This window comes from Vanrija pseudolonga, chromosome 3, assembly GCF_020906515.1.
Source record: "Vanrija pseudolonga chromosome 3, complete sequence".
Classification (NCBI taxonomy): Eukaryota; Fungi; Basidiomycota; class Tremellomycetes; order Trichosporonales; family Trichosporonaceae; genus Vanrija; species Vanrija pseudolonga.
In genome coordinates this window covers 3,358,878-3,384,212 of record NC_085851.1, presented here as the reverse complement: position 1 = coordinate 3,384,212, position 25,335 = coordinate 3,358,878, and the positions used below count along the sequence as shown (strand labels likewise).

The window sequence follows — 25,335 nt, the reverse complement described above, 5'->3', positions numbered from 1 at the left end:
CTGTCCGCTCGCCCGACCGGAAAGCCAACTCGACGGCGTCGGCGCCATGCCGCATACCAGATCCTTTTGTCATACATGGTCACGAGGACAAACGAATGGTGGTGCGAGGAGAAGCGCGGCAAGGACAATAGGCTGCGAGATCTGGCACTACTATCATCCTCAGGACCATTGCCAACTCGTCAGTCGGTCGGTCGTGCCACGACCCGACGACACGGGTGCGTCCCTCCGCGGTCTCGGGCATATGTTGGAGTGGACTGTTGTTGTCGCTGTCACGGCGCAGCGCTGCATGTCGTGTTTGTGTACATGCCCCAGGGCGGTGTTTGCGATGCGGGCTGCTAGGCTGCGCGCCGGGTCGCCTGGTGCAGGTCGAGGTTGGCGGGTATACCGTCAGACAGTCCATCGCGACCGTGTATAGACTTTGTCCGTGGTATCGATACCGGCGGTTGCAGTGTACCCTGTTCCAGAGTGAGACCAGCTTGCAACCCGAACCCTTCAGCCCAGGCTGGCGCATTTGACCATTGGCGCTGACACTGTTCGTTGGACGCACCACCCACCCCGGACCAGCCTTGGCGGTGCCTCGCGCATCCCTTTACCTCCTTGCAAGTCACATCACGCACACATGTCAGACAAGACATCTCTACTGATAGGATCCGTCGCCGGTCGACGCGTTTCAGTGCGCGCGTACTGGTGTAATACCTCCGACACGCAGCATGCACAATGGGTTGGGATGGAGCGGGAGCCCATTCTGACCCAGGCCCGAGTTTAGTATCACAGTGGTTCTCCGGGCACTTGCCGCGGCGCGGCTTGCGTCAGGACTCACGAACAAGTCGGGTCCATCGGAATCGAGCCATTGCTTGGATGGATTTGTATAAGCGCCAGCCTGGTTGGCTGCAAGGGCTGCAAGTGCGGCGTCGCCGCGGAGAGTATGCGACCGTGGGGTTCAAGTTCAGAGTCGTGGCCCGCGCCCTGGATGCTGCAACCGATCTGCTTCCGCCTACCGCCCGGCTGCAGCCTCCTGTCAGTCTTCCCTTTTCCTACTCGGCGCCCGCCCAACCAACCAGCGTCGACACAGTTCCCTCTGCGCTCGTCGCCCCCCTTCTTAACCACCCCACGTCGCTTTCCACATCGCACTTTCCCCATACCAACTCCCCCTCTTGTAAACACCACTCAGAGGCTCTCAACGACAACGCTGGCATACCAAAGCGCGCCCTAAACACACAGACCAACACTCAACGCTATCATGCACGTCTCCAACCTCCTCCGCTACTCGTCGGTCTGCCCCTTCCTCGGGCACTCGACCCCGGCCACTCTCCGCAACCTTGCCTCGGTCGGTGCCAGCGCTACGGGCGCGACCGCCCTCACGGTCAAGGCTGCCCAGTGCCCCATGATGGGCCCTCAGCTCATGGCCAAGAAGCGCGCCGCTGCCCGCGGCTACGCTTCCGTCGCTGGCAACCGTGACGTTGAGCAGATCCACAAGGTAAGCAGCAACATTGCCTAGCGCATTTTGCGCAGGCGTCGGGTAAATAACAACCCGACCGCCCGACATCTCGATTTTTACGAGGCGTCCGTGCTGACATCCTTTCCAGAGCAAGGACATCCCCTTCAACCCCGCTGGTACCCCCACTGGCAAGTGCCCCCACGCCAAGGCTGCCAGCGAGGCCGCGTCCATCGCTCAGCGCGAGGCCGACCTCAAGGCCGCCGCCGTCGAGAAGCCCTCGCCCAAGGCCCCCGCCTCGGGCTTTGACTACGAGACCTTCTACCAGGCCGAGCTTGACAAGAAGCACAAGGACAAGTCGTACCGCTACTTTAACAACATTAACCGCATGGCGGCCAAGTTCCCCGTCGCTCACACCAAGAGCACGGCCGAGGAGGTCGACGTCTGGTGCTCCAACGACTATCTCGGCATGAGCAAGAACCCTGTTGTTATTGACACGATGTCTCGTACCCTCAACCGTTACGGTGCCGGTGCTGGTGGCACCCGTAACATTGCCGGCAACGGTGCTCTCCACCTCTCGCTCGAGGACGAGCTCGCTGGTCTTCACCGAAAGGACGCCGCCCTCGTCTTCTCTTCTTGCTACGTCGCCAACGACGCTTGTCTTGCTACCCTCGGCGCCAAGCTGCCTGGCTGCGTCATCTTCTCGGACAACCTCAACCACGCCTCCATGATCCAGGGTATCCGTCACTCTGGTACCAAGAAGGTCATCTTCAAGCACAATGACCTCGCCGACCTCGAGGCCAAGCTCAAGACTGTCCCCAAGGAGACCCCCAAGATCATTGCCTTTGAGTCGGTCTACTCGATGTGTGGTTCGGTCGCCCCCATTGAGGGCATCTGTGACCTTGCCGAGGAGTACGGTGCCATCACCTTCCTCGACGAGGTTCACGCCGTCGGCATGTACGGACCCACCGGTGCCGGTGTCGCCGAGCACCTCGACTTTGCTGCCCACTACGCCACCCGTGGCTCCAACAAGCCTGTCCGTCGCTCGGTCCAGGACCGTATCGACATCATCACCGGCACCCTTGGCAAGGCCTACGGTGTCGTCGGTGGCTACATTGCCGGCTCGTCTGACATGGTCGACGTTGTCCGCTCGTACGCCCCGGGCTTCATCTTCACCACCTCGCTTCCTCCTGCCATTGTCGCTGGTGCCCAGGCCTCGATCGCCTACCAGCGCGAGTTCCTCGGCGACCGTCGCCTCCAGCAGCTCAACACCCGTGAGGTCAAGGGCCAGTTCAAGGACCTCGGCATCCCCGTCGTCCCCAACCCCTCGCACATTATCCCCGTGCTTGTTGGTGACGCCGCCCTCGCCAAGGAGGCCTCGGACATGCTCCTCTCCAAGCACAAGATCTACGTCCAGTCGATCAACTACCCCACTGTCCCTGTGGGTGAGGAGCGTCTCCGCATTACGCCCACTCCCGGCCACACGCACGAGCAGGTTGCCCACCTCGTCGAGTCGGTTGACTCGGTCTTCAACGAGCTCAACCTCAAGCGCGAGGCTGACTGGGTTGCTCTTGGCGGCCGTGCCGGTGTCGGCGCCCCCAACGCTGAGCCTGTCCAGCAGGTTTGGTCGGACGCCGAGCTTGGTCTCCTCGACGGCACTGCGCCCGTCTCGCTTGCCAAGGGCGCTAAGAGCGTCGTTCCGGGCGAGGCCATCAAGGTTGCTGAGAAGCGCCTCACGCACCTTCTCGACGTCGGACCTCGCCTTGGCGAGACTGCCGCGTCGGCCTAAGGAAGGTGTTTGTAGGAACTAGCTAGCGAATCTTGAAATGAAAGCGAAGCGCCGAGGAGATGGCACCAACACCAACCATTATCTTGTTGCATTAAGGCGGGGGGGACTGATTCTGCGGAAATCTAATCTGTGATTTGTGATGGCTGTGATGCTTGTTGCCGCGAAGATAGACGCGTGACATTGAATGCGATTGTGTCGTGTTGCTGGAATCGCGCCGGATCGAGTTGTATGACGGCGGCGTGAAGAATGAATGGCCCATGTCAGGAAGTCTGCTTCCAGCGCCCTCCGCGCTGAGCAAACGCATCCAGACACCCCTCACGCCGCATGCATTCGCCTCGACTCTGCGCACGCCGCCTCCGCCGCACAGGCCGAGCGCACCGCGCACGCCATGGCAGGAGCAGCAAGCAGCAGCATGGCCAGCCAGCTCAGCTCAGGACGGCGGAAACCAATAGAAAGTGGAGGACACTGGGGCCGCCGCGCCGGGTTCAGGGCCGGGCCGAGGCGCTGGCCGTGGTTGGGTGGGCGGGCGAGTTTCTGCCCCGCATCGGTGTGGTGTGGGCCACACGCACGACAGTGTTCATCTCTCGTCGTCGTTGCTTGCTTGCTCCCCATCGGCCCATCCCCCCACACAATGTCCGGCATCCTCCAGGCCATTGCGCAGCTCACGCCCGCGGCGCCGCAGCAGCTCTCGCGCGACTACGACGGCGTAGAGTACCGCTGGAAGGCGTTCTCGTTCCGCCCGGCCGCCTTCAAGTTTGAGGGCTACATGCTCGCCGTGCTCGGCGGCTATGTGATCCTGCATCTGCTCGGCAAGGCGTACAACACGGCACGGGCAAAGAAGCTGTGAGTGGCGTGTGGGGCGAGTGACCGCCGTAGGCGGTCGCGAGCGAGCGAGGTCGTGCGCGAGAGAGAGCCTGCCTGTGGGGCTGCTCAGCGCCTCGACTCTCGACACCTAACCACTTGACCGTCGCTCGGCGCTGACGCGCCTCGCCCCGCCTCGCAGCTACGACCCCTACGTCTCCCTCATCAAGTCGCAGTTCACGCTCGTCCGCCCCGCTGTCCCGTCGAGCTCGGCGCTCCACCTGCTGTACGCGACCGGCCGGCGCAACGTCCTCGCGCTCCACGCGACCCTCACGCTCCTTCCGTACCACGACATCATCACCCTCGTGTACGAGTTTGCCTGGTCCATCATCGAGCCCACCGCCGACATCAGCGAGGGCTTCACGTTCGGGCTTACCCTCGGCCGCGGCGCCGCTGGCCTGCAGGGCGAGGGCCTCGGCGTCTGGGCTCTGGTCAACAAGAACTCGCTCAAGAAGGTCAAGGAGCAGCGTTATGATCTGGTGGGTGAAGCAAGTGACATTGTGGATGTATTCTGACACTCCCGCCCAGTCCTTCCCCCGCCTCCACGAGTCCGCCGCCGTGCCCGTGACCCACACCGTCTTTGCCGAGCACTCGGATGTCAACGACGTCGTGTTCAAGACGGCCAACGTCGGCGTGACCGAGGTCCTCGCCGACCCCGTGGCTGCCGACATCCTCAAGTACCTGATCATCACTGACCAGCCGTCTGAGCGCCCCATGCGCGGCGCCCTCAAGCCCGAGTACAAGGCGCGCGAGATCTCGCTCGCCGTCTACAAGCCCACCAACGCCGAGCAGGAGGCGGCCGTCGCCGCGTGGCTCCAGGTCGCCCTCAACCTCGCCGACCTCGAGGGCAAGCCCGGCCTCCTCAAGGCCGAGGTCGCCCGCAAGATTGCCAAGACGCGCGTCGAGGTCGACGCGAGCCTCAACTCCAAGTACAAGAAGGAGCTCGAGGAGGACAGCCCTCCCGAGCAGACGCCCGAGGACAAGCGCCTCGCCAAGAAGAAGGCCGAGCGTGCGCAGCTCTCGGAGAAGGAGCTCAAGAAGGTCGAGGAGCTCGAGCGCAAGCGCGAGATGCGCAAGATGCAGAAGCGCCAGATGAAGTAGGCTGGTGCTGCGAGCGAGCGCAGCGAGCGAGCAGTGGCGTGGGTGGGGTGGCCTGGGCGAGTTGGAGGCCATCGCCGTGGGTGTGCGCGAGACATGGCTGGCAGGTGTGCGCGGCGAGTCAGCCCGCAGCCCCCGCGGCCAACTATCATCCGTCGTATATGTGCTACTATGCACGAGAGAAAAAGTAGCGTAGTACCGTAATGCACGAGTTATTACAGAGCGAGGGAGTGGAACAGGAGTGGTGGGCGGGGGAGGTGCTGGGTCGTCGTGTGAGGGCAAGCGGCCCAGCCAGTGGGCAGTACGACACCACGCCGCATGCTCCTGTACTCAGACTCCCCGGTGTGTCAACGACGGGCCACTCCTGCTCTTCATGCACGCGGCTCGCGGCTTGGAAATGGCCTCCTTGCTGAAAGGACGACGAGATGGCCTCAGCCACCCGCCACACTGATGCGCTCGACCGACCCGATCTCCTTCCCATCTATGACGACAGCCGCGTCTGCGCACAAACACGCAAACATCTCGCCGTGGACCGTCTTCTCGAGTGACAGCTGCCTGGCGACACGCAGCGACGAGAACCAACAGCTGCGGCGCCCCTCTCTTCTTCGCCTGCCGTTCCTTGCAGCAATCCTCCACCCGATCCGCATCCCATGCCCATCTCCACCTCTTCCCGCCATCCTCTCCATCCTCGCGCGCGCGCGCTCCCCCCGCGCCCCCACTTCCTCACAGATGCATATGCCCCTGCGTTTTCTACGATGTGGCGATGTTGTTGCTGTTGCTGTTGCTTCCCTTACATCAACGAGAACTCGCCAAAGGTCTCGCGGTAGCCGGGGACGGTCCACTTGCCCTTCTTGAGCATGGTCTCGACGGCGTGGGTGATCTCGGGGCGGGCGTGGCCGACCTCGGCGGCGGTCAGGTCCTCGAAGGGGCGCGCGTCCTGGATGTTGGAGAGCGTCTTCTTGAGCGACTCCTCCTCGGACGAGATCTTAGTCACGGTCGCCTTGGCGGCCTCGACGGCCTTGCCCTCGAACGCGTCAACGACACCGTTCCACTTGGACACGTCGTAGTCGGCGGGCTTGAACTCGGCAAGCACCTTCTCGGCCTGCTGGATGACAGACTGGTCCTTGAGGACCGACTTGTAGTGGGCGAGGTCGAGCTCGGGGACGGTAGCCTTGATGGCGGCGGCCTTGTTGAAGGCAGCGGTGTTGCGGGCACGGAACGCCTGGAGTTCGGTAAGAGTCTCTGCGAAAGTGTTAGCGGGCGGGTGTGGGCGGGCCCAGCAGGCGAGTATCGAGCGCGTCGCTGCCATCGGCACAGCTCCGGTAACAACACGCCGAACCCGGACCTCCAACGCACCCTTGTTGAGGCCGAGACCCGAGTAGATCTTGGACCAGTCGACGTTGGCCGACGCGGAGCGGATGGCGGACATGGTGCTGTTGTCGGGGTCAGTTACGACGTCGGCGTGGCGGCGGCGGCGGCGTGTACGCACAGAAGAGGGGGGGAGGGGGGAGGCGGAGGAGAGGTGAGTGAGGCGCGATGAAGAGCTTGAGGACGACGATTCGACGACGCTGGGACGGAGCAGGACGGGGGCGGGCGGAGGGGTGAGGATGGTGGGATTTGCTCCCGCCCTGGGTCCGGCTTCGTTGGCTTCGTTGGCTCGACGGCCGACTGAACGCAGAACCATCACCCCAGCCAACGTCCCCCGCCAGGGCGCTATCCCCGCGATTCCCCGGCCGTGGCAACCCAGCACCTCTACGTCAATCTTGATGCAAGCGGTTATTGACAACTCGAGTTGTGCAACTCCACAAAACATCATCACCACCACAGCCATGGCAGAGCAGCGCGAGTCGTCACCGAGGATAGAGGACGGGTCGGTCGACGTCGACGAGGTGGGTTGGCGCCAGCCACCAGCTGTTCTGCACGTACTGACACCCACCCGCAGGAGCTCAAGCTCATGCAGGCGCGCCTCGCCGAGATGGAGGCCGAGAAGAACACGATCGCGGCGTCCGAGACGGCCGAGGGCGGCGCGGGCGAGCCCGACGCCAGCATGGAGGACGACGAGGCCCCCGCTGCCGTCGACGCGCGGAGCGTGTACATTGGCAACGTGAGTGCGAGTGGTGCACACGAGCGCGAGGGCAAGGGCGAGGGCGACAGCGGGCAGGTGAGGCAGCAAGGACTGGTGGGCTGCACTGCGATATGCCCGTATGCGGCTGTGTAGCCGTGTCTGTGGTGAGCGTGCCGCTATTGATAGCGAGCAACGCTGCGTCGTCTGGCCGCAGCGAGCACCATGCTTCCTCCGAAGCCAGCCTGCCTGCCACCTCGCCTTCCTTGTCCCCACCCCGCCGCCCTTCTCTGCTCCAAACTCTGCCTCACCCCACAGGTCGACTACGGCGCAACGCCAGAGGAGATCCAGGGCCACTTCCAGGCGTGCGGCACGATCAACCGCGTCACGATCCTGTGCGACAAGTTTTCCGGCCATCCCAAGGGGTAAGCTGCTGCCTTGCGCTCGCCAGCTTTCTTGCGCTGTGCTGACCCCCGCCCCAGCTACGCCTATGTCGAGTTTGCCGACCCGTCGATCGTGCAGAACGCGCTCGTGCTCAACGAGTCGTCGTTCCGCGGCCGCATCATCACGGTCCGCGAGAAGCGCACAAACGTCCCCGGCATGAACCGTGGCCGTGGGCGCGGACGCGGACGCGGCTTTCGTGGTGGATTCCGTGCCCGTGGACGGGGGGGCAGGGGACGGGGGTTCTGAGCGCGAGCGAGCGAGAGGGTGGTCGTGGATCTGATACCTAAAAAGTAGAGACCGAGAGATAGCGCGAGAGAGAGAGCGAGTTGGCGGCGGTGGGATTGCGGCGGTGGGACAACAGGCTACCCTACCTCCCCACCCCCATGTAGCGAGGCCACACACATGTAACCTTTAAAGCACTACTGCCGGAGATGCATATGTCTCTGCCATGCTGTACATTGTCTACTGCTGCCTACGTCGTCACACCACAAAAACGATCTACGCCAGAGCGGCGGGGACGAGGCCGTTGGCCACGACGCCGTGCTCGAGCCCCTGCACGCCGTTGGCCGTCTCGCCGACCGCGTCGGTCCAGTGGCCAAACTGCTCGGCGAGCGTGTCGAGCTGCGATCCCTCAAGGACACGGGGCTGGACCCAGGTGATGTCGACGGTCGACGAGACCTGGTCGAGCGAGCCCCGGATCAGGCCCAGAGACAGCGCCTTCATGATGAGGTGCTCGACCTCCTGCACCGGGAGCCTTGTCGCCTCGCCAATCTGCTCAAACGTCATGAGACGGGTCGAGCCGTCGCGGGGACGCTCAAACGCCGCCTGGATGAGCGCCATGAGGCAGATCTTTTGCCGCAAGAAGGGAACCGACTCGGCGAGGATGGGCTCGGACGCAAAGTGGTTGGTGAGCGAGTCAAACTTGCCAATGGCGCCGGCGTTGAACGCCGAGATCAGGTCCTTGATCCAGCCGTACTCTGTGCCGTCTAGTGTCTGCAGGATAGGGTGTTGCAGCTGGGCGGGTTCGTCAGCGCACGTTCACCCGGCAGGGGTGCGTCACCGCGCCACTCACCAGCTCTCCAAAGTTGTAGATCGTCTCGCCCAACAGCGCGGCAATACACAGGTCGTGTGCGCGCGCCTTGCGGTCCTCGGGGGTGAGCTCGCGGTCGACGTCCACTGACGAGAGGTACAGCAGCGCATTCTTGTAGTACGGTCCATAGTCGGCCTTGACCTTGTAGTAGTCGCCAGCGACGGCATAGTAGCCGGCATTGACGACGGGCGCGACCGTGTCCTGCTCGCTGAGGAGCTTCTCGCACTCGTCGAGGCTCTTCTTGCAGCCGGCAAGGTCGCCGAGCAGGAGCTGGGCGTATGCGATCGACGAGAGCGAGAGGGCAACCGCCTCGGTGGCAGGAGGGGGCGGGGCGGGGACGGCGGGCGTGTCGTCGGTCGCGGCGACGGGGTATGGCGACGCAAGGCGCGAGTGCACCGACTGGAGGAACTTGAGCGTGAGGTCGGGTTCTGGGCGTGGGTGTAAGCAGATGATCATCACCAATGAAGCACACCCACCAGAGTACTCCCTTCCGACCCGACGCGCAATCTCGACGAGCTTGAGCGCGTTGATCTTGGACTCGATCGTCGTGATAAACTTGTGGAACAGCTCGATCTGGTACGGCCCCGAGCCGGGGAGGAAGACAAACTCGACGAGCGAGACGGTGAGGTTGTGCCACAGCCTATTGTTGTCGTGTGTCAGCACCTCAGCTGTTGGCCTCCAGCTACTTACTTCTTCTCGTACGTCGTGCGGATCTTGGTCCACGACGGCTGGAGCGCGGCGGGGGCGGCCGCCTCGGCCTTCTCGAGGAAGACGAGGGGCGTGGTGGACGATGATGGCTGGTCGACGTCCATTATGCGAGGTGAGGTGGTTGTGTGTTGTTGCAAGAGAGTTGAATGTCTGGGTCGCAATCGACGTAATGATGGAATCGCCCAGAGCCAGCACCCACCACCACCCTACAGACGCGTAACTGCCAGGCTGACGTCGTGACCGAATTGATATGTCTGATTCCGTCGACTGGCCTAATGCCACGTACCCCCACCTCCCCGATTTCGGCTCGACGCGCTCAAGCTCAACCTCAACATCACATCCGACTTTTCCTCGTCGCTACCACCACCACACCCATCGCACTCGCCATGCCGCCCCGGCCCTCGCTGCAAGCTGTCCGGCGGTACGCCACCGTGGCCGCCGACGCTACCGCCGCCGCCTCGTCGTCATCGTCGGCGGCGCCCGCAGCTGCCGACGCCGCCCCGCGCACCTACACGGACCGCAAGGCGTTCCTGCACGGCTACTACGGCCACCTGCTCCGCCGCTCGCAGCTGCTCCTGCTGTTCACGCACGACAACCTCAGCGTCGCCGACTCGCGTGCACTGCGCGCCGCCATCGCCGCCGTGCCCCTGCCCAAGTCGGCGGAAGAAGACGCTGCTGCCCCCGAGCGCGCAGCCCTCACGATCGCAAGGACAGGTCTGCTCCGCAACGTTGTCGCTGCCGACGCCAGCAGCGCGGCCGCCGCCCTCGCCCCCCACTTGAACGGCCAGGCAGCCCTCCTCACCTCGCCCACCCTCTCGCCTAGGTACCTCTCTGGCGTCCTCGCCGCCATTGAGCGGAGCCTGAAAAAGGTCCAGCGCTCAGAGGACAACGCCAAGCAGCCCGCCCTCAAGCTCGTCGCTGGCGTCCTCGAGGGCAACCGCGTCCTCACCCCCGAGGCCATCAAGGACGTGTCCAAGCTCCCCGAGCTCGACCAGCTCCGCGCCCTGCTCGTCGGCCTGCTCGAGCAGCCCGGTCGCCAGCTCATCGGTGTTCTGTCCCAGGCTGGTGGTGGCGCCCTCGTCCGCACACTGCAGGGACTGGAACAGGGCCTCAAGGACAAGGAGGAGCAGCCGTCGGCGTAGAGCAGCACAGTAGACAGCATAACAGCATCTCGCATGTAACGTATAGCATCAACATAATACAAAAGGGAGGGGTACAAGATCAAGATCAGGCAGTGGCAGCAGGCGCAGATGACGACAGGTCGGACAGATCGACCTTGGGGTGGATAACGTAGTGGACCTTGTCCGACGAGCCAGACTCGGCGCTCTCCTCGGTCACAGAGGGTACCAAGCCGTCCAGGAGCTCGCCGTGGATCTCGAGCAGGTACTCGTCCTTGACGAGTCGTTTGAGGACCTTGCCGATGAGGTCGCGCTCCTTCTCGAGGTCGTCGACCGACTCAAACTCGTGCTCCTTCTGCTCGAGGTACCACTCGATGAGCTCTTCGCGCTCGACGCCGCCCTCGTCTGTTGTCGTCTCGATGTCGTTGAGGTGGAGGATGATGAGGTTCATGATCTCCAAGTAGCGGTTGTAGGAGATCTGCAGCTTGCGGCGCGGGGCGGGGGCAGCGACGGCGCTAGACGACGAGCCAGCCGCCTGGTGGCTCGACTCGGCTGCCTCGAGGGCAGCAATGTCGGCGGCATCAATGGCATCCTCATCCATGGGCTCGTCGGCGGCCTCAGGGGCAACATCGTCGTCTAGGTTGACGTCATCCTGCTCGACCTGGATAATCGACTTGCGGAGAAGGCTGTACGCCTGGTGTACCATACTCTGGGTGATCTCGGCCTTGCAAGTGGCGCGGGCAATGGCCTCGGACAGACGGATCATGCTCTCGAGCTGACGGACCGTGATGCGGAAGTTGGACTTGCCTGGGCCGGCCTCGTCCTGGCGGAGCTGACGGTACTTGTCGACGAGCACAGCCGACGCCTCCGCCGTGAGCTTGGGCGAGAATGTGCGCGCGTAGCGAATGTAGCGCTGAAGAGACTCGGTGCTAAAGTCCGGTGCGATAGCGTCGTCACGGAAGCGGTGCACGTTGACAATGTGGCGAGCAATGTTGATGTCGACGGCCTCGTTGCACTCGTCGAGCACGACGAAGAAGAGATCGAAACGCGACATAATAGGCGCCGACATGGCAACGTTGGCACGAAGCGACTGCTTGCGGTTGTAGCGACCACCGACGGGGTTGGCGGCAGCGAGAATCGAAGTGCGCGCGTTGAGGGTGGCCTGGATACCAGCCTTGGCGATCGAGATGGTCTGCTGCTCCATGGCTTCGTGAATGGCGACCTGGTCGGCAACGTCCATCTTGTCAAACTCGTCAATGGCGCAGATACCGTTGTCGGCGAGCATCAAAGCTCCCGCCTCGATAGTGAACTCGCCAGTCTCCTCGTCCTTGACGACAGCGGCAGTGAGACCGGCGGCCGAAGACGCCTTGCCCGAAGTGTACACGGCTCGAGGGAGGAAGCCACACACGTACTTGAGGAACTGCGACTTGGACGTCGAAGGGTCACCCACGATACAAACGTTGATGTCACCACGGAGGTGGATACCCTCTTGCGTCTGCTTGTGCACACCGCCCATGAGCTGGAGAAGGATGCCCTTCTTGACAATCTCGTGGCCGTACACAGTGGGAGCGATACTAGACACGAGGCGGTTGAAGATGTCGGGGTCGTGCACCATGGCGTTGAGCTCGTCGATCTCGGCCTGAGTGAGGCTGTTCAGGTAGTCCTCCTGCGACTCCTCGCCGTCTCCTCGGTCCGCGCGAACGTCGGTGGCACCGGCACGCGCGTCGGCGTTGCGCACCATGCAAGCAAGGAAGGCAGTCTTGTACTGCAGATCGCGGACACCAAGCGCCTTGAGACCGCTGACACCCTGGCTTGCCACTCCGCTCTCACCACGGCCGCGGTTCTCGCGCATCATCTCAGTCGTCACTCCAGGAAGACCAAGCTGGGACACATCGGGAACGACAATGAACGTGCCGGTGAAGTTGCACTTGTCACCGGCCTTTGCCCGCTCCACGACCTCGCCACGGAGGATGACATCGAGACTTGACTTGTCAGCTCAAGCCGCACTTTGGCACACTCACGACCTGGGCATGCTGCCGGTAGGAATCTCGTTGGCGTTCTCCTGAATGCGGACCTTTTGCCAGTCGGAAAACTTGGACTGCTCAATGTTGAGCTGCCACGCGTTGCGGTTGTTGCAGGTCTGGTTGCGGCACTTGATGGGCTCGGTGTACTTGAACTGCTGCTCAACATCGTAGATCATCGTGTTGCACTCCTCGCAGCGGAACGTGCCGCTGATGAGCTCGGGTCGGACTTCGGATGTACGCGTCACTGTTCCCGAGATGCTCATGAGCTTGCCGACCGTGTTCATGCGGAGCTCGCGGATGCCGGCGGTGAGGGGGAGGTTGTAGAAGGCGATTGAGAACTCGCGCGTCGTGAGCCAAGACGCCGACGTGCTGCCGGCAGCCGATAGGTCCGAGAACGTCGACGACATGAACAGGTACGTCGGCTCGTACTTGCGGACCAGGTTCTGGAGCGCGCGGCGAAGGTAGGGCAGGAAACGGTAGTACTGCTCCATGATGGCCTCGGCCAAAATTTCCTCACGCTCGAGGAGGTGGGTGAAGTCGATGTAGAGTGTTGTAAGCTCATAGTCCTTCATGCCCCTGATCTGGTCGATGTACGTCTTGGACTCTTCGGGGGCGGCACCGCTGAGCGAGCGCGGTGTCTCGGGGAAGTCGATGTTGTCAGTGAAGCTGGGCGTTAGCTTTCTGTCGACATTCCATCCAAGCTCACTTCTCCAAGAACATCTGGAAGCTCTCCATGACCTTTTGTCCCGTACTGTCCGTGACGCGCGAGATGTTGTCCGTGTCTGGGCGAACAGTACGGCGGGGGGCACGCGGCGCGTTCTCGTCGGTGGCTTCGCCGGTGCGCGCTTCATCGTCGAAGCGCGATCCGCCGAGGCCGCGCACGTCCTCGAACGCGAGCGGGTCGATGACGGGCCGCGACGTGGGGATGGACGATGCCGCGGGCGTGCCGCCTGGGGCCGAGGATGGCGGGAGACGCGTCGGGTATGGCGACGACATTGTGTGTTGTTGTTGTCGACGGCGGGTTGATGGGTGACAATGTAATGTCGAGATGGAAATGACAGGGTGCGAGGCGTGAGGGGTGCGAGGGCTCGGTGGTGGTGGTGCAAAGGCCAGGCGCGCGCCGCGACGCGTCCAAAGTGACACCTGGCACTGAAAGACGCGTCGTGAATGCTGCCCGTCGCGTGGCATTTGCCGCCGCCCTCCCCGATTTGTGGCACCTGCCTGGGCTCTCGGCGTGCTCCGTCGTCATAGAGTGCATCATGCGGGACCACTGCGTCATGCAACCTGCACCCTGGGAGGCGAAGGGGCAAGAGACGTGAATTGACAGAGCACTACCATCTCGACTTGACTCTCATCACTTCACAATGGCAGAGCCACGCCCTTCAACCGACGAAGGTAAGACAATAGGGAGCCAATGCATGTCTAACACAGACACAGAGCACGCGCCTCTTCTCGCCGGCGGCGATGACGACCAGGACCAGCAGCAGCAGGGGGGCAAGATCTTCGGCATCTACGACCCCTCCCGCCCGCTCACGCGTCTCGAGAAGGTCCTCGGCGCCGTCGCGCTTCTCTTCCTGATCCTCTCGGCGACCTTTATCGGTCTGTTCGCCGGCACTGAGCGCACTCTCAAGAAGGAGCGCTCCAAGCATGGCGACCCCGTGACCTACACGTCCACTGTGACAGCGACGCGCACCATCCCGCCCGGCGGCGAGCCCACGGGCAAGCCCTCAGCCGTAAGCCCGAGCCTGCAGGGATGGATGCGCTAACGCCGTAGCCCGTCTGCACGTCGTCCGACTGCGTCGTTGCCGCCGCATCCATTGTCCAGTCCCTCAACACGTCCGCTGACCCCTGCGACGACTTCTACGAGTTCGCCGTCGGCGGCTGGCTCGACGCCAACACCATCCCTGCTGACCGTGGCATCTACGGCTCGTTCCACGTCGTTGCGGACAACAACAAGAAGATCCTGACCAAGATTCTCGACTCGATCGATGAGGACAGCTCGGACAAGTCGGCCGACGCATCCAACCGCCGCAAGCTCAAGACTGTGTACAAGAGCTGCCTGGATGTTGACACGCTCAACAAGGCCGGCATCGAGCCCTTCTCGCCGCTTGCCAAGTTTGTTGTCGACAAGTTTGCCGACTTTAACATCAACCCCCTGCCCAAGGAGGAGGACTCGCTCGTCGACGCGGCTTGGTGGCGCGGGGCTTACGACGAGTCGTACACCATCCCCGAGCGGCTCGTCGCTGCAGCTGAGAAGAACGCACTCCTTCGCGACGCCCAGCGTCGTGGTGAGATCCGCCCCTCGGCTCCTGCCCCGGCTGCGTCGTCCGAGTCCCTCGACTTCAAGCCTGAGCCGGTTGACAAGGAGCGCCGCGACAAGCTTACCACGGTCCTCTCCTTCCTCCACGCCCGCGAGGTCGACACCCTGTTCAACTTTGTCATCGAGGGCGACTCGGCCGGCAACGACTCTCAGATCCAGGCCCTCCAGTTCTGGCAGTCCTTCGGTGGTCTCCCCGCCAAGGAGTACTATGACGAGGCGCCCATCGTCGACCTGTACCACTCTGTCGTCACTGGCGTTCTCACTGAGATTGCCAAGGACCAGCAGTCTGCCACCAAGCGTAGCCTGATCTCGGACCTTGCTGGAGAGGTTGCTGAGGAAGGCTGGCCCTGGCCCTGGCCCGGAGACGATGACAAGGGCGGTGATGACGAGCCGGACGAGACGTTCGAGGAGCGCATTGACAGACTCGCGGGCCTCGTTGTCGACTTTGAGACCAAGATTGTCAAGGCCGGTGCCGACCTCGAGTTCATCACCAACCCCCACTACGCCAACAACCCGTACGCAGCCAAGGACCTCGATGCGGCGCTCCCCTTCTTCGACCTCCCGGGCTACCTTTCGACTTTCGCCCTTCGCCTGTACCCCGAGACTATCATTGTCACCTACCCCGCGTACCTCAAGTCGGTGTCCAGGCTCGTTGCCAAGACTCCCGACCATGTCCTGTCTGCTTACTTTATCACCAAGCTCGCTCTTACCTACGCTGGCGCTCTCGGCCCCGAGGTGCCCCTCCGTGGCCATGTTCGCCGCCTGACCGAGGCCCTCCAGGGCATCAAGAAGGGCACCGAGGAGAACCGCGTCGACGTCTGCCTTGGCTGGGTCGACAACCTCGTCGGCTTTATTGCCGGCCGCGAGTATGTTCAGGTTGCCTTCTCGCCCGAGGCCAAGAAGGACGGCGAGGACATTATCAACAACATTGTCACTGCCTTCCACGACAAGCTCCCCCACATCCCCTGGATGGACAAGGAGTCGGCCACCGCCGCGCAGAAGAAGGCCAAGGCTATCATCCCCAAGGTCGGCTACCCTCTCTACCCCGACGCAACCAAGCCGGAGAGCATTGCGGGATGGTACTCGCGCCTTGACCCCAAGAACGACAACTTCTTCGCCACTGTTGTCCAGTCTACCCTCATTGACAACTCGCGCGCGTGGCTCAGCGTCGGCCGCAAGCGTAACCGCGACGGCTGGTTGATGAACCCCCAGACTGTCAACGCGTACTACTCGCCTCCTGACGGAGAGATCGTCTTCCCTGCGGGTATTCTCCAGCCGCCGTTCTACTCGATCCACTGGCCCGAGTACCTTCGCTACGCTGCCTTTGGTGCTGTTGCAGCTCACGAGCTCACGCACGCCTTTGACAACCAGGGCGCGCAATACGACGAGAATGGTGTGTGACGGTCGCAGGTTGAGTCGATTTGCTAACCCTCCAGGTCTCCTTCGTGACTGGTGGACCAACTCGACTCTCGAGGCTTTTGACGAGCGCGCCCAGTGCATTGCCCGTCAGTACAGCAAGTACTGGATGCTCGATGCCGAGGGCAACAAGGTCTACGTCAACGGCAACCTGACCAACGGCGAGGACATTGCCGACTCTGGTCTGCAGCAGGCGCACGCTGCTTGGAAGGCGCTCAAGCTCAACGACGTCGGCCTCCCCGGCCTCGAGTTCACTCCGGACCAGCTCTTCTTCCTTGGCTTTGCCCGTATCTGGGCCACGCTCGTCCGCCCTGCCACGGCGATTGCGCGTATCCGTACCGACCCGCATTCGCCGGGTATCTGGCGCGCCACCGGCACGCTCCGCAACCTGCCTGCGTTCCACGAGGCGTTTGGCTGCAAGCCTGGCTCGAGGGTGAGTTGTGTGTACTTGTGGCGTCGCTGATCAACTCCACAGATGAACCCCCACAAGAAGGACCAGTGCGAGTTGTGGTAGTAGCAGGAGCTGAGAGGAGGCGAGTACACACACACGCCTGTGCCTTGTCCGTAGAAGTATGCATTCAGAAGTGGCTGCGTCTCGTGTGGTGCATGACGTACGAATCCCCCTCTAGAGCTTATGCAGTGTGCAGATCGTGATTATACGACTACCCTCATATCCTAGGTTCTTATTCATTTTTGCGCGTCGAGCGGGAACAAGGAGGGGCGACAAAGCAGGGCCACCCGGCCTTCCCGCCAAGCTTTCACTCCCGAGGGGCCTTTGTCGACCGCGTCGGACCTGAATGAATGCTCACTGCAGTGCAGCAGTGCAGCGTTGCCACGTTACGGCGGGCGGCAGGCGGCATGCATTTTCCTCGTGTACTCTTGTGTCTTTCACTTTTATCCATCATCTGTTGTACATCAGCTTGAGAGTGAGGTGAGTTTTTCTTTCTTATCACGCCAGACGTGTTCCCCCCCCCAAAGACCCAACAGAGGCATATCGGCGCAGTGGCCGAGGTCAGCCAGCACGTTTTTTCCCTTAGCGCCGCTGGGGCAGAACTATCGCGCGTCGCCGCCGCCGCAGTCGCCACCACCACCATGGGTTGAACCGACGATTTCTCACTCGTCCTGTTGCCCTCCTCCTCCTTGTCGATGCCAACCCTTGTCTTCTTCTTCTTCTAGACCGCGTTCAGCCGGCTAACAGCAGCACAGGCCGTGCCCCCCCTCTCTCTCCCCCTTCCTCCCCCTCCCAATCGAGTCAGTGCATGCCGCGCCCCGCGTCGTCTGCACCCTCCTCTTCTTCCCCCGTAACCTCGCGCTCGCCGACCCCGAGCAGCCAGCCGCCGAGCACGTCGAGCACGCGCCCGCCCACGCCGCCACTACAGCACCCGCTCGCGCACCTCCCCGACCCGCTCGCGTCGCTCCGCCGTCGCCGCCTCTCCTCGTCCGCCACCTCGCCCGCCGCCGCTGCCTCTGTGTCTGCGGCGCCCCATCCCCAGCCCACCATTCCCGCCGACATGTTCTCCAACCGCAAGTACACGCCCCTGCCGACGTCGGCCAACCAGCGCAAGCGCGCCGGCGGCGGTCTCACCGCCCCCAAGCGGTATCTGATCCTCGGCGTGGCGACCATCGTGCTCGGCCTGTTTGGCTGGACATTGTTCTCCAAGCCGGCCGCCAGCACGACCGTCTACGATGAGAGCAACACGTACGACCCTGCGCTTGACAAGAAGCCAGAGGTCGAGGACGAGAGCATCTACAAGTCGCCTGATATTATTGGCAGCGACCACCCCCTCAAGGGCGGTGACCACCAGAAGCCGGGAGCCGACAGCGCCGTGTCGCCCCCTCCGCCTGAGGACGAGGACGACGAGGAGCTCGTCGAGTCCAAGCCTGACACCAAGCCCGAGACGTCCACGCCCGAGTCCAAGCCGCACCACGAGTCTACACCCCCTCTTGACGACGATGACGAGGAGAGCGAGGAGACGCCGTCCAAGACGCCTTCCAAGCCCGCCGGTGACCACCCTACCAGCTTCGAGACGGACAAGGACGCTGCGTCCACGACATTCTGCACCAAGCCGTTCAGCGCCGACAAGCCCATTGTCCAGTACGCTCTGACGATTGACGCCGGTTCGACGGGCTCGCGTATCCACGTGTACAAGTTCCACAACTGCGAGGCCTCCCCTCAGCTCGAGTACGAGACGTTCAAGATGCTCAACCCTGGTCTGTCGTCGTTCAAGGACGACTCTGAGGGCGCGGCCAAGTCTCTGGACCCGCTCCTTGACGAGGCTCTCCGTGTCGTTCCCCCCTCGCTTCACAACTGCTCGCCCGTCGAGGTCAAGGCTACTGCCGGGCTCCGTCTTCTTGGGGCCGAGCAGTCCGAGGCCATCCTCGCTGCTGTCCGCCACCGCCTCGAGACCAAGTACAAGTTCCCTGTCGGCAAGGGCAAAGACGCCATCGAGATCATGGAGGGCAAGGACGAGGGTGTCTACGCCTGGATCACGGCCAACTACCTCCTCAAGAACATTGGCGAGGGTGCCACCTCGGACGAGACGCTCGCCGTCATGGACCTCGGCGGCGCCTCGACCCAGATTGTATTTGAGCCCAAGTTCCAGAACGACTCGCAGATCATGCACGACGGCGACCACAAGTACGAGCTCAAGTTTGGCGGCAAGAAGTACACGCTCTACCAGCACTCGTACCTCAACTATGGCCTTATGCGTGCTCGTCGCTCGGTTCACAACCTTGTCGCTTTCACGTGGTCGTTTGCGCAGACCAAGCTCGACTGGGACTCGCTCTCTGCCGACATTGAGATTGCCAACCCCTGCCTGTCGCTCGGCACCAAGCGCCGTATCGAGCTTGACCCTCCTGGACGCAGCGCTGTCAACGTGACGATGCACGGCGGCAACGGCGGCTTTGAGGCTTGCAACCGCATCGTCGAGCTCGTCATGGCCAAGGACGCCGTCTGTGAGGTCAAGCCCTGCTCGTTCAACGGCGTCTACCAGCCTTCGCTCCTCGACACGTTCCCCCACGGCAAGCTTCTCGCCCTGTCGTACTTTACCGACCGCCTCAAGCCCCTGCTTGGCCCCAAGCACGGCAAGGTGCACGTTGGCGATGTGCACAAGCTTGCCAAGGTCGTCTGCGCCGGTCCTGACGCTTGGGAGAAGCGCTGGGGCCACGACAAGGACGTCATGGCCGAGCTGCACGACCGCCCAGAGTACTGCCTCGACTTGACGTTTATGAACGGCCTCCTCGGCCTGGGCTATGAGCTGCGCGACGAGCGCGAGCTGCTTGTCGAGAAGAAGCTCAACGATGTCGAGTTGGGTTGGGCTCTGGGTGCCGGCCTTGCGCTCGTGTCCAAGGCCGAGCTGACGTGCACGGTGTAAGATGGGTCCGACAACCTACTTTGCGGTTCTCCAAACTGCACCCTCATTTAGTACTACATTCTCTAGACATGCACCGGATGACAGTGAGAGTGGGGAAGGGTTATGCTTTGCCAGGGGCGGGAGTTGGTTGCTGACGCATGATTTGCTTCTAGACGAGTGCCTCGTTGTCGTCGTTGTCGTCGGTCGATGGATCCAAACAAGGAGGGAGGGGCAGGGGTAACAAGTGCAGGGGCGCACGGCGCTTCGACGGCGCGTTTCATCTTGACTGAGACCCTGGTCGCGGCGCGGCCCACTTGGCGTCTGTTCGGGGACAACAAAGTCTCCGGACGGCGCGACGCGGCGCGGCGTCGCTGCTGCTCGGCCCCGTGCATACGTGCATCCGGCAGCAAGCACAGCACATGCATTATCGCTGGCCGGCGGGAACTCTACCCGCCGCGGGCACGCCGCGGGAGGCTCTGGCTGTCCGTGACGCCGACGCCACATTACAGTCGCGTGGGCGTGTCGTAATCTCCCACTTGGCCTTTGGCAACAAGTGTGTTTCACGCGGAGACGCGCAGTGGCGGCGCGCGCAGCAGCAGCATGGCGGCGGGGGAGGAGAGACCCAGGGGGATCCACCTTTGGCCACTGCGTCGTACTGCAACGAGCAGGTGGCCTGGGTGGGTCCTGGGCGGACGAGTGACTGACGCACGACGACGCACCGCACCGCACCTTGCTTCGCCGTGCGTCGTGCACGACAACAGCAGCAGCAGTGACATTTGCCTGGCGACCACCTTTACACTCACCCACTCCACCCCACCCCCCACGCTCCTTACCTTCCCTCCTTGCCTCGTCGTACCTCTCTCCCACCGTTCCTCTCGGGTTGTTGGTTTCATCAAGCATCCGCCTGGCCACAACAACAACAACAACAACAACAACAACAACAAACAACAACAACACGGCAGCGGCTCATCATCCACAGCTAGCAGCTAGCAGCGCACACCAACAATGCCCATATCGCTTCTCCGCAAGGCGCCGCCAAAGCCGCCGCCCGAGCCCGTCCCCTCGCTCGCCCAGCTCTCCCTGCCCGACCTGACGACCCCGCTGATTGACACGGCGGCGTGGGGGGCCGCCTCGCACAACGGCGGCGTGGTCGCCCTCGCCACCAGCAACAACGGCAACACGGCGGCAAGCAGCCCCCGCAACACGCTCCCGCCAGGCCACGCCCACTTCAAGAGCAGCGGCGGCGGTGGTGGCCAGAGCGCAAACCCCGCACGGGCCTCGATGCCGCCTGGCTTTGGGCGGAATGGCGGCGGCGCAGCAGGAGCAGGCTTCGTGCCCCCGCTGCCGGGTAGCCCGCGCGGCCGCGCGCCGAGCCTCGTGCGCGACCCGTCGGGCCGCAACCCCGACTTTCACCGCCCCTTCTCGCCCGAGGTCGTGGGTGCCCCGCTGCCCCCGCAGCAGCAGCAGGCCAAGCCCCGCCCGCGCAAGAACGGCCGCAAAGGCGCCGCGCTGACCGTCATCGTGGCCGGCACCACTGGAGCCGGCAAGACGAGGTGAGTGGTAACGCGGCGGGGTGGCGCCGAAGCAAGCGTGGCGGCGGAAGCGCGCGGCGCCGAAGAGAAGCGTGGCGGAAGCGATACTGACGGCCCAGCTTCATCGATGCGCTCACCCAGGTGCTCGATCCAGCAACACCCCGCTTCGGGGGCCGCACGGGCCCGACGACGACAACCGTGCGACACGAAGTGACAGAGGCCGACGAGCGCCGCGCCCTCGTGCTCCTAGACACGCCTGGCCTGCCGACGACGGGGACCCGCGCAAAGGCACTCTCGTCGCTGCTCGGCATGATCGAGGACCGGCTGGGCCGGCTCCTCGACGAGGAGCGCAAGGTCGTGCGCCGCAAGTCGGACGGCGGGGAGATGGTGCATCTGGGTGGGTGATATGACGCGGCGCGGCGCGGGTGAAGCGAAGGGGGTTTGACTGACCGGCGCAGTAATCTACCTCATCGACGCACGCACCATCCTCTGCCCCGCCGCGCCGGTCGAGGTCGACTGGGACATGGTCCAGGAGCCGTCGCCGAACAAGGCGCCCGACACGAGACCAGAGTCGGACCTCGAGCCCGACCACACCGAGCTGGAAGCCAGGCTCGGCGTCGACGACATTGAGGCGGTGAGGCGCCAGCTGCCCCGTGCCAGCCCCTGAGTGCAGTAGCTAATCTCTTTCTCAGATCCGCCGCTTCTCGATCCGCGCAAATGTCATGCCGGTGCTCACGCACGCCGACGCACTCACCACGATCCAGCTGAATGCGTGCCGCGATGCCGTCAAGCAGGATCTCGCAGCCGTGTTTGGGCGCGAGCCGCTCGGCGCGTACGGCGTCCTGAGTGCGGGGCTGGTGAGTTGTGCTTGGCTAGTCGTCGTCACCACAGAGTCTGACGTGCCGCAGGACCTCGAGACTGAAGACGACGACGAGGAGCACAGCGAGCCCCCAGCGTCGGCAGGCGTCACGTCGCCCCTCGACGCCAACAAGGACCTCCCCTTTGCCGTCTTCTCGCCCGAGCCTGGACCTGGGTTCACGCGCACGTTCCGGTGGGGCAGGGCCGATGCTGCCGACGCTGCGCACAGCGACTTCCCCGCCGTGCGCGACGCCGTCGTCAATGCCGCCGAGTGGCTGCGCATGTCGACGCGCGAAGTCGTGTACGAGCGATTCAGGACCGAACGTCTCTTGACCGCGCGGGCGCGGTACTCGAGGCAGGCGTGATCTCTCCATCTCCTCCGTCTTATTAATCTTTACCCCGTTGTGTAAACTAGGATACAAGTTTTTGATGATGATGCTGCTGACGAAGATTAGTGTGATAGTACATGCATTGCTGGTGGTGGTTTGTACATCTAGTAGTCGTCAAAGTCGCCTGGGCAAGGTCAGCGGGTGCACGCAGGTCTTTCCACCCACCCTCGTCCATGTCCTTTGGAACCTTTGGCTCCTCGTCCTCGCCGTACTGCATCATGTTGTCAATGTGGCTGAGGATGGTGTTGACGCTGTCCTCGGCGGACACGTCGAGCGGGAGGAAGGACACGATGTTTTGGTCCTCTATCTGGAAGGAGGTGAGCACTAACCTCCACGGGTGACCACCTACCAAGGACACGACTGCCTTGTTCAAGCTGTGGAACTTCGGGTTGGTCTGCGAGTTGACGTCTTCCAGCAGGAGATTTGGGTCTGGGTCGAGGTATCGGCCGACCTCGCGCCTGACACGCCCCTTGTCGTCCTTGACGAGGTCCATCTTGCTCATGAGGCAGAGCATCGAGATGCCGAGGGACAGCATGCAGCTCATGGCGCTGAGCACGCCGGCAAAGTACTTTGCCTTGTCCTGCATGAACTGCGACTCGACGAGGTAGACGGCGCTCGTGCGGTACCCGAGCCGTGTTTGGAGGAACTGGGCGAGGCGGGGGAGGAGCGGGATGTGCGTGTACAGCTCGATCTGGCCGGGGCAGTCGATGATGAGGTACTCGTCTTCGTACTGTCCGAGCTCGTCTTCCAGAAAGTCGAGGTTGTTGAGGAGGTACCTGTGAGGCGGAGGCGAGGCGCGTCAGCGCCGAGCTGACGCCAGCAGTATTGGGAGGGAGCGTCGACTCACTCAAAGCAGTACACGAGCCCGCCATTCGGCCCAAACTCGAGCTCCTCCATCACGTCCTCGAGGCTGATCAAATCGCGAATGTCCACGGCAGGCTGGTACTCGAAGCGCTCGGCGGCCGGGTCGAGGTTGACGAGGTGGACCTGCCGTCCGAGCGTGTTGGCGTGGGTGATGAGCGAGGCGCAGAAGGTCGACTTGCCTGCGCCTGCAGGCCCGGTGACGAGGACGGCGTAGCGCATGGCGTGGGTGTGGGTAGTGAGTGTGCAGACACGGCAGCGTTGTTCTCGAACTCTCGCAATCTTCAACTTCTCACTCCGCCCCGGCGTCATGATTTCAACACTTTCCCACGGTGGCCTCAGGACATGGCCGGTGCGGCGGCGGGATCAAACGGGCCCCTGGGCAGCGTCGATCGGCGTGACGAGATGGATGTGGTTCGAGGTTGGGTGTCAGAAAAAAGGGCGACAAGCAACAAGCAAGCATCACACTACACACCTAGTCATCATGTCCGGCGCACCCAAGGAGCAGTGAGTGGGCGGGCGTGTGGAGGCCAAGCTGCTGACGCGACGCAGGCAGAGCAAGAGCCTCGAGTTCACCCCCATCCACCCGTTCGACCTGGAGAACCCCAAGACCTGGTGAGTTGTTGGCCAAGTTGGGTGACGGTGGCGCGATGCTGACGCTGCACAGGGGCGCGACCATTGGTGCGTGGTCGAGCTGTGACGCTGTCGTGTACTGACCTGCCAAGGTGGCCTCAACTGGGACAAGTGAGTCGAGCTGCGCAGCGGGAAGAACTCAAGCTCACCCCGCAGCGACAAGATTGTCTTCTCGAAGCGCTCGCTCCTCGAGTTCCTCAAGTGGGTACACAAGCAGGGACCTGCAGGAACCCACTCACACCACAGGTCGTGCCAGCTCACCGTCAACACCAACTTCACCGAGATCCAGAAGCTGGTACGTGGCATGTGCGGGCGCATTGATCAGTGACTGACCCCACCACAGCCTAGTTAGTCGCTCGCTCGCTGCCACTGTCGTCGGCGCAACCTTCCCTGCCACCCCCACACCCACTCACACACACCCCAGAGTACGCGACCTTTGGCCGCTTCTCTCAGGCTGCGACCGACGCCGCTGTTGCCGACCTCGTCGAGGTGCGTTGCGTTGTCGTCCCGTCACCGACCGCGACCCTGACCGCCGCTGACCCTACTCCCCTGCAGGCCGAGATTGCCGACCCGTCCAAGCCCGAGGACAAGGAGGCGTCGGGGAGCACCGGCCAGCGCACGACGCGCAAGGTGATTGACCCTCCTGGAGGCAAGCAGAGCCTCAAGATCTACGGCGAGGAGTACGAGGAGGCCGACGCCCTGTCGCTTGCCCCTCCGCCCAACGGAGGCAGCGGCGTCGACGTCGACGTCGACCGCATGCAGCACCTCAAGGTGCACGTCGAGCCCGAGGTCGACGGCGGCGCGACGATCGAGGACATTGACGACGCGGTCAAGGGCGCCGAGGCCAAGGCGGACGCTGGTGCGGCTGCCGCCAAAGCTGAGTGAGTGGAGCCTGTGGCGGGGGTCTGATTGCGCTCTCCAGCGACGAGCGCGTCTCCAACGCCCCTGCTGGCTTCCGTCCGACCCGCAAGGTCCGCGAGGGGCCCGGTGGCAAGTCGCAGATGGGCTCGGTGTGTGAGTAGTACTCGAGCAGTCGTCGCCGAAGGCGGCGGCGGCAACAACAACGACATAAGCTGACTAACGCTTAGTGTTCGGCGGATACGAGGACGAGACGGAGGAGGACCGCGCGGCAGCCCGTGCGCCCACCGGCGGCAAGCGCCAGGCGCAGCAGACTGTGCGTGTGTGTGGTGGTGAGCTGTTACTGACGTGCATCAGTCGGGCGGTGGCCTGTGGTAGTAGCGTGCACCCGGCTAGACTAATACCTTTTTCTATGCATTTGTCGTCGTCGTCGTAGTGCGCGCGGCTGTCGTAGCATGAAACCTAGTATACGAGACTTTTTTGCAC

At 63.1% G+C, this 25,335-nt stretch overlaps 11 protein-coding genes across 12 annotated transcripts; 7 read left to right on the top strand and 4 right to left on the bottom strand.

Moving 5' to 3' along the window:
* Positions 1–1,076: 1,076 nt before the first annotated feature.
* On the top strand, positions 1,077–3,415 carry hem1 (5-aminolevulinate synthase, mitochondrial). Its single transcript, XM_062771408.1, has 2 exons — positions 1,077–1,477; positions 1,587–3,415. Exons 1-2 carry the CDS (start codon positions 1,241–1,243, stop codon positions 3,222–3,224), a joined length of 1,875 nt encoding a protein of 624 aa, XP_062627392.1. The 5' UTR covers positions 1,077–1,240; the 3' UTR covers positions 3,225–3,415.
* Positions 3,416–3,841: 426 nt separating this feature from the next.
* On the top strand, positions 3,842–5,406 carry SPBC2G5.01 (UPF0674 endoplasmic reticulum membrane protein). Its single transcript, XM_062771407.1, has 3 exons — positions 3,842–4,067; positions 4,228–4,564; positions 4,614–5,406. Exons 1-3 carry the CDS (start codon positions 3,856–3,858, stop codon positions 5,184–5,186), a joined length of 1,122 nt encoding a protein of 373 aa, XP_062627391.1. The 5' UTR covers positions 3,842–3,855; the 3' UTR covers positions 5,187–5,406.
* A 495-nt stretch (positions 5,407–5,901) lies between these two features.
* Positions 5,902–6,717, bottom strand: ATP7 (ATP synthase subunit d, mitochondrial). Its single transcript, XM_062771406.1, has 3 exons — positions 6,673–6,717; positions 6,540–6,616; positions 5,902–6,425 (listed from the first exon to the last, which is right to left on the bottom strand). The coding sequence occupies exons 2-3, from the start codon at positions 6,610–6,612 to the stop codon at positions 5,974–5,976; spliced, it is 525 nt and encodes a 174-aa protein (XP_062627390.1). The 5' UTR covers positions 6,613–6,616; positions 6,673–6,717; the 3' UTR covers positions 5,902–5,973.
* Positions 6,718–6,983: 266 nt separating this feature from the next.
* Positions 6,984–8,120, top strand: pab2 (Polyadenylate-binding protein 2). The gene is made up of 4 exons (XM_062771405.1): positions 6,984–7,072; positions 7,126–7,344; positions 7,564–7,670; positions 7,728–8,120. The coding sequence occupies exons 1-4, from the start codon at positions 7,013–7,015 to the stop codon at positions 7,933–7,935; spliced, it is 594 nt and encodes a 197-aa protein (XP_062627389.1). The 5' UTR covers positions 6,984–7,012; the 3' UTR covers positions 7,936–8,120.
* On the bottom strand, positions 8,112–9,617 carry RPN9 (26S proteasome regulatory subunit RPN9). Its single transcript, XM_062771404.1, has 4 exons — positions 9,470–9,617; positions 9,256–9,419; positions 8,762–9,207; positions 8,112–8,703 (listed from the first exon to the last, which is right to left on the bottom strand). Exons 1-4 carry the CDS (start codon positions 9,589–9,591, stop codon positions 8,188–8,190), a joined length of 1,248 nt encoding a protein of 415 aa, XP_062627388.1. The 5' UTR covers positions 9,592–9,617; the 3' UTR covers positions 8,112–8,187.
* Positions 9,618–9,873: 256 nt separating this feature from the next.
* Positions 9,874–10,629, top strand: rplJ (50S ribosomal protein L10; the record flags this gene model as incomplete). The annotated part of the gene is made up of 1 exon (XM_062771403.1): positions 9,874–10,629. One exon carries the CDS (start codon positions 9,874–9,876, stop codon positions 10,627–10,629), a length of 756 nt encoding a protein of 251 aa, XP_062627387.1.
* An 85-nt stretch (positions 10,630–10,714) lies between these two features.
* mcm6 (DNA replication licensing factor mcm6) lies at positions 10,715–13,625 on the bottom strand (the record flags this gene model as incomplete). The annotated part of the gene is made up of 3 exons (XM_062771402.1): positions 10,715–12,587; positions 12,627–13,295; positions 13,336–13,625. 3 exons carry the CDS (start codon positions 13,623–13,625, stop codon positions 10,715–10,717), a joined length of 2,832 nt encoding a protein of 943 aa, XP_062627386.1.
* Positions 13,626–13,979: 354 nt separating this feature from the next.
* gda1 (putative guanosine-diphosphatase) lies at positions 13,980–19,739 on the top strand (the record flags this gene model as incomplete). Its single annotated transcript, XM_062771401.1, has 5 exons — positions 13,980–14,024; positions 14,067–14,362; positions 14,404–16,342; positions 16,386–16,798; positions 17,745–19,739. The coding sequence occupies exons 1-5, from the start codon at positions 13,994–13,996 to the stop codon at positions 19,737–19,739; spliced, it is 4,674 nt and encodes a 1,557-aa protein (XP_062627385.1). The 5' UTR covers positions 13,980–13,993.
* A 984-nt stretch (positions 19,740–20,723) lies between these two features.
* CDC11 (Cell division control protein 11) lies at positions 20,724–22,473 on the top strand (the record flags this gene model as incomplete). Its single annotated transcript, XM_062771400.1, has 4 exons — positions 20,724–21,271; positions 21,370–21,647; positions 21,709–21,884; positions 21,943–22,473. The coding sequence occupies 4 exons, from the start codon at positions 20,724–20,726 to the stop codon at positions 22,471–22,473; spliced, it is 1,533 nt and encodes a 510-aa protein (XP_062627384.1).
* Positions 22,474–22,601: 128 nt separating this feature from the next.
* On the bottom strand, positions 22,602–23,580 carry CNB04680 (GPN-loop GTPase 3; the record flags this gene model as incomplete). The annotated part of the gene is made up of 4 exons (XM_062771399.1): positions 22,602–22,621; positions 22,663–22,804; positions 22,847–23,273; positions 23,345–23,580. The coding sequence occupies 4 exons, from the start codon at positions 23,578–23,580 to the stop codon at positions 22,602–22,604; spliced, it is 825 nt and encodes a 274-aa protein (XP_062627383.1).
* A 229-nt stretch (positions 23,581–23,809) lies between these two features.
* LOC62_03G004879 (uncharacterized protein) lies at positions 23,810–25,280 on the top strand. Of its 2 annotated transcripts, XM_062771397.1 has the most exons (11): positions 23,810–23,865; positions 23,911–23,973; positions 24,026–24,039; positions 24,084–24,102; positions 24,148–24,192; positions 24,238–24,286; positions 24,418–24,480; positions 24,547–24,872; positions 24,914–25,005; positions 25,080–25,165; positions 25,207–25,280. In XM_062771397.1, the coding sequence occupies exons 1-11, from the start codon at positions 23,843–23,845 to the stop codon at positions 25,225–25,227; spliced, it is 801 nt and encodes a 266-aa protein (XP_062627381.1). In that variant the 5' UTR covers positions 23,810–23,842; the 3' UTR covers positions 25,228–25,280. The 2 variants fall into 2 exon arrangements, with proteins under 2 accessions (XP_062627381.1, XP_062627382.1); XM_062771398.1 differs by having other exon boundaries at positions 24,418–24,872.
* The last annotated feature ends 55 nt before the right edge of the window (positions 25,281–25,335 follow it).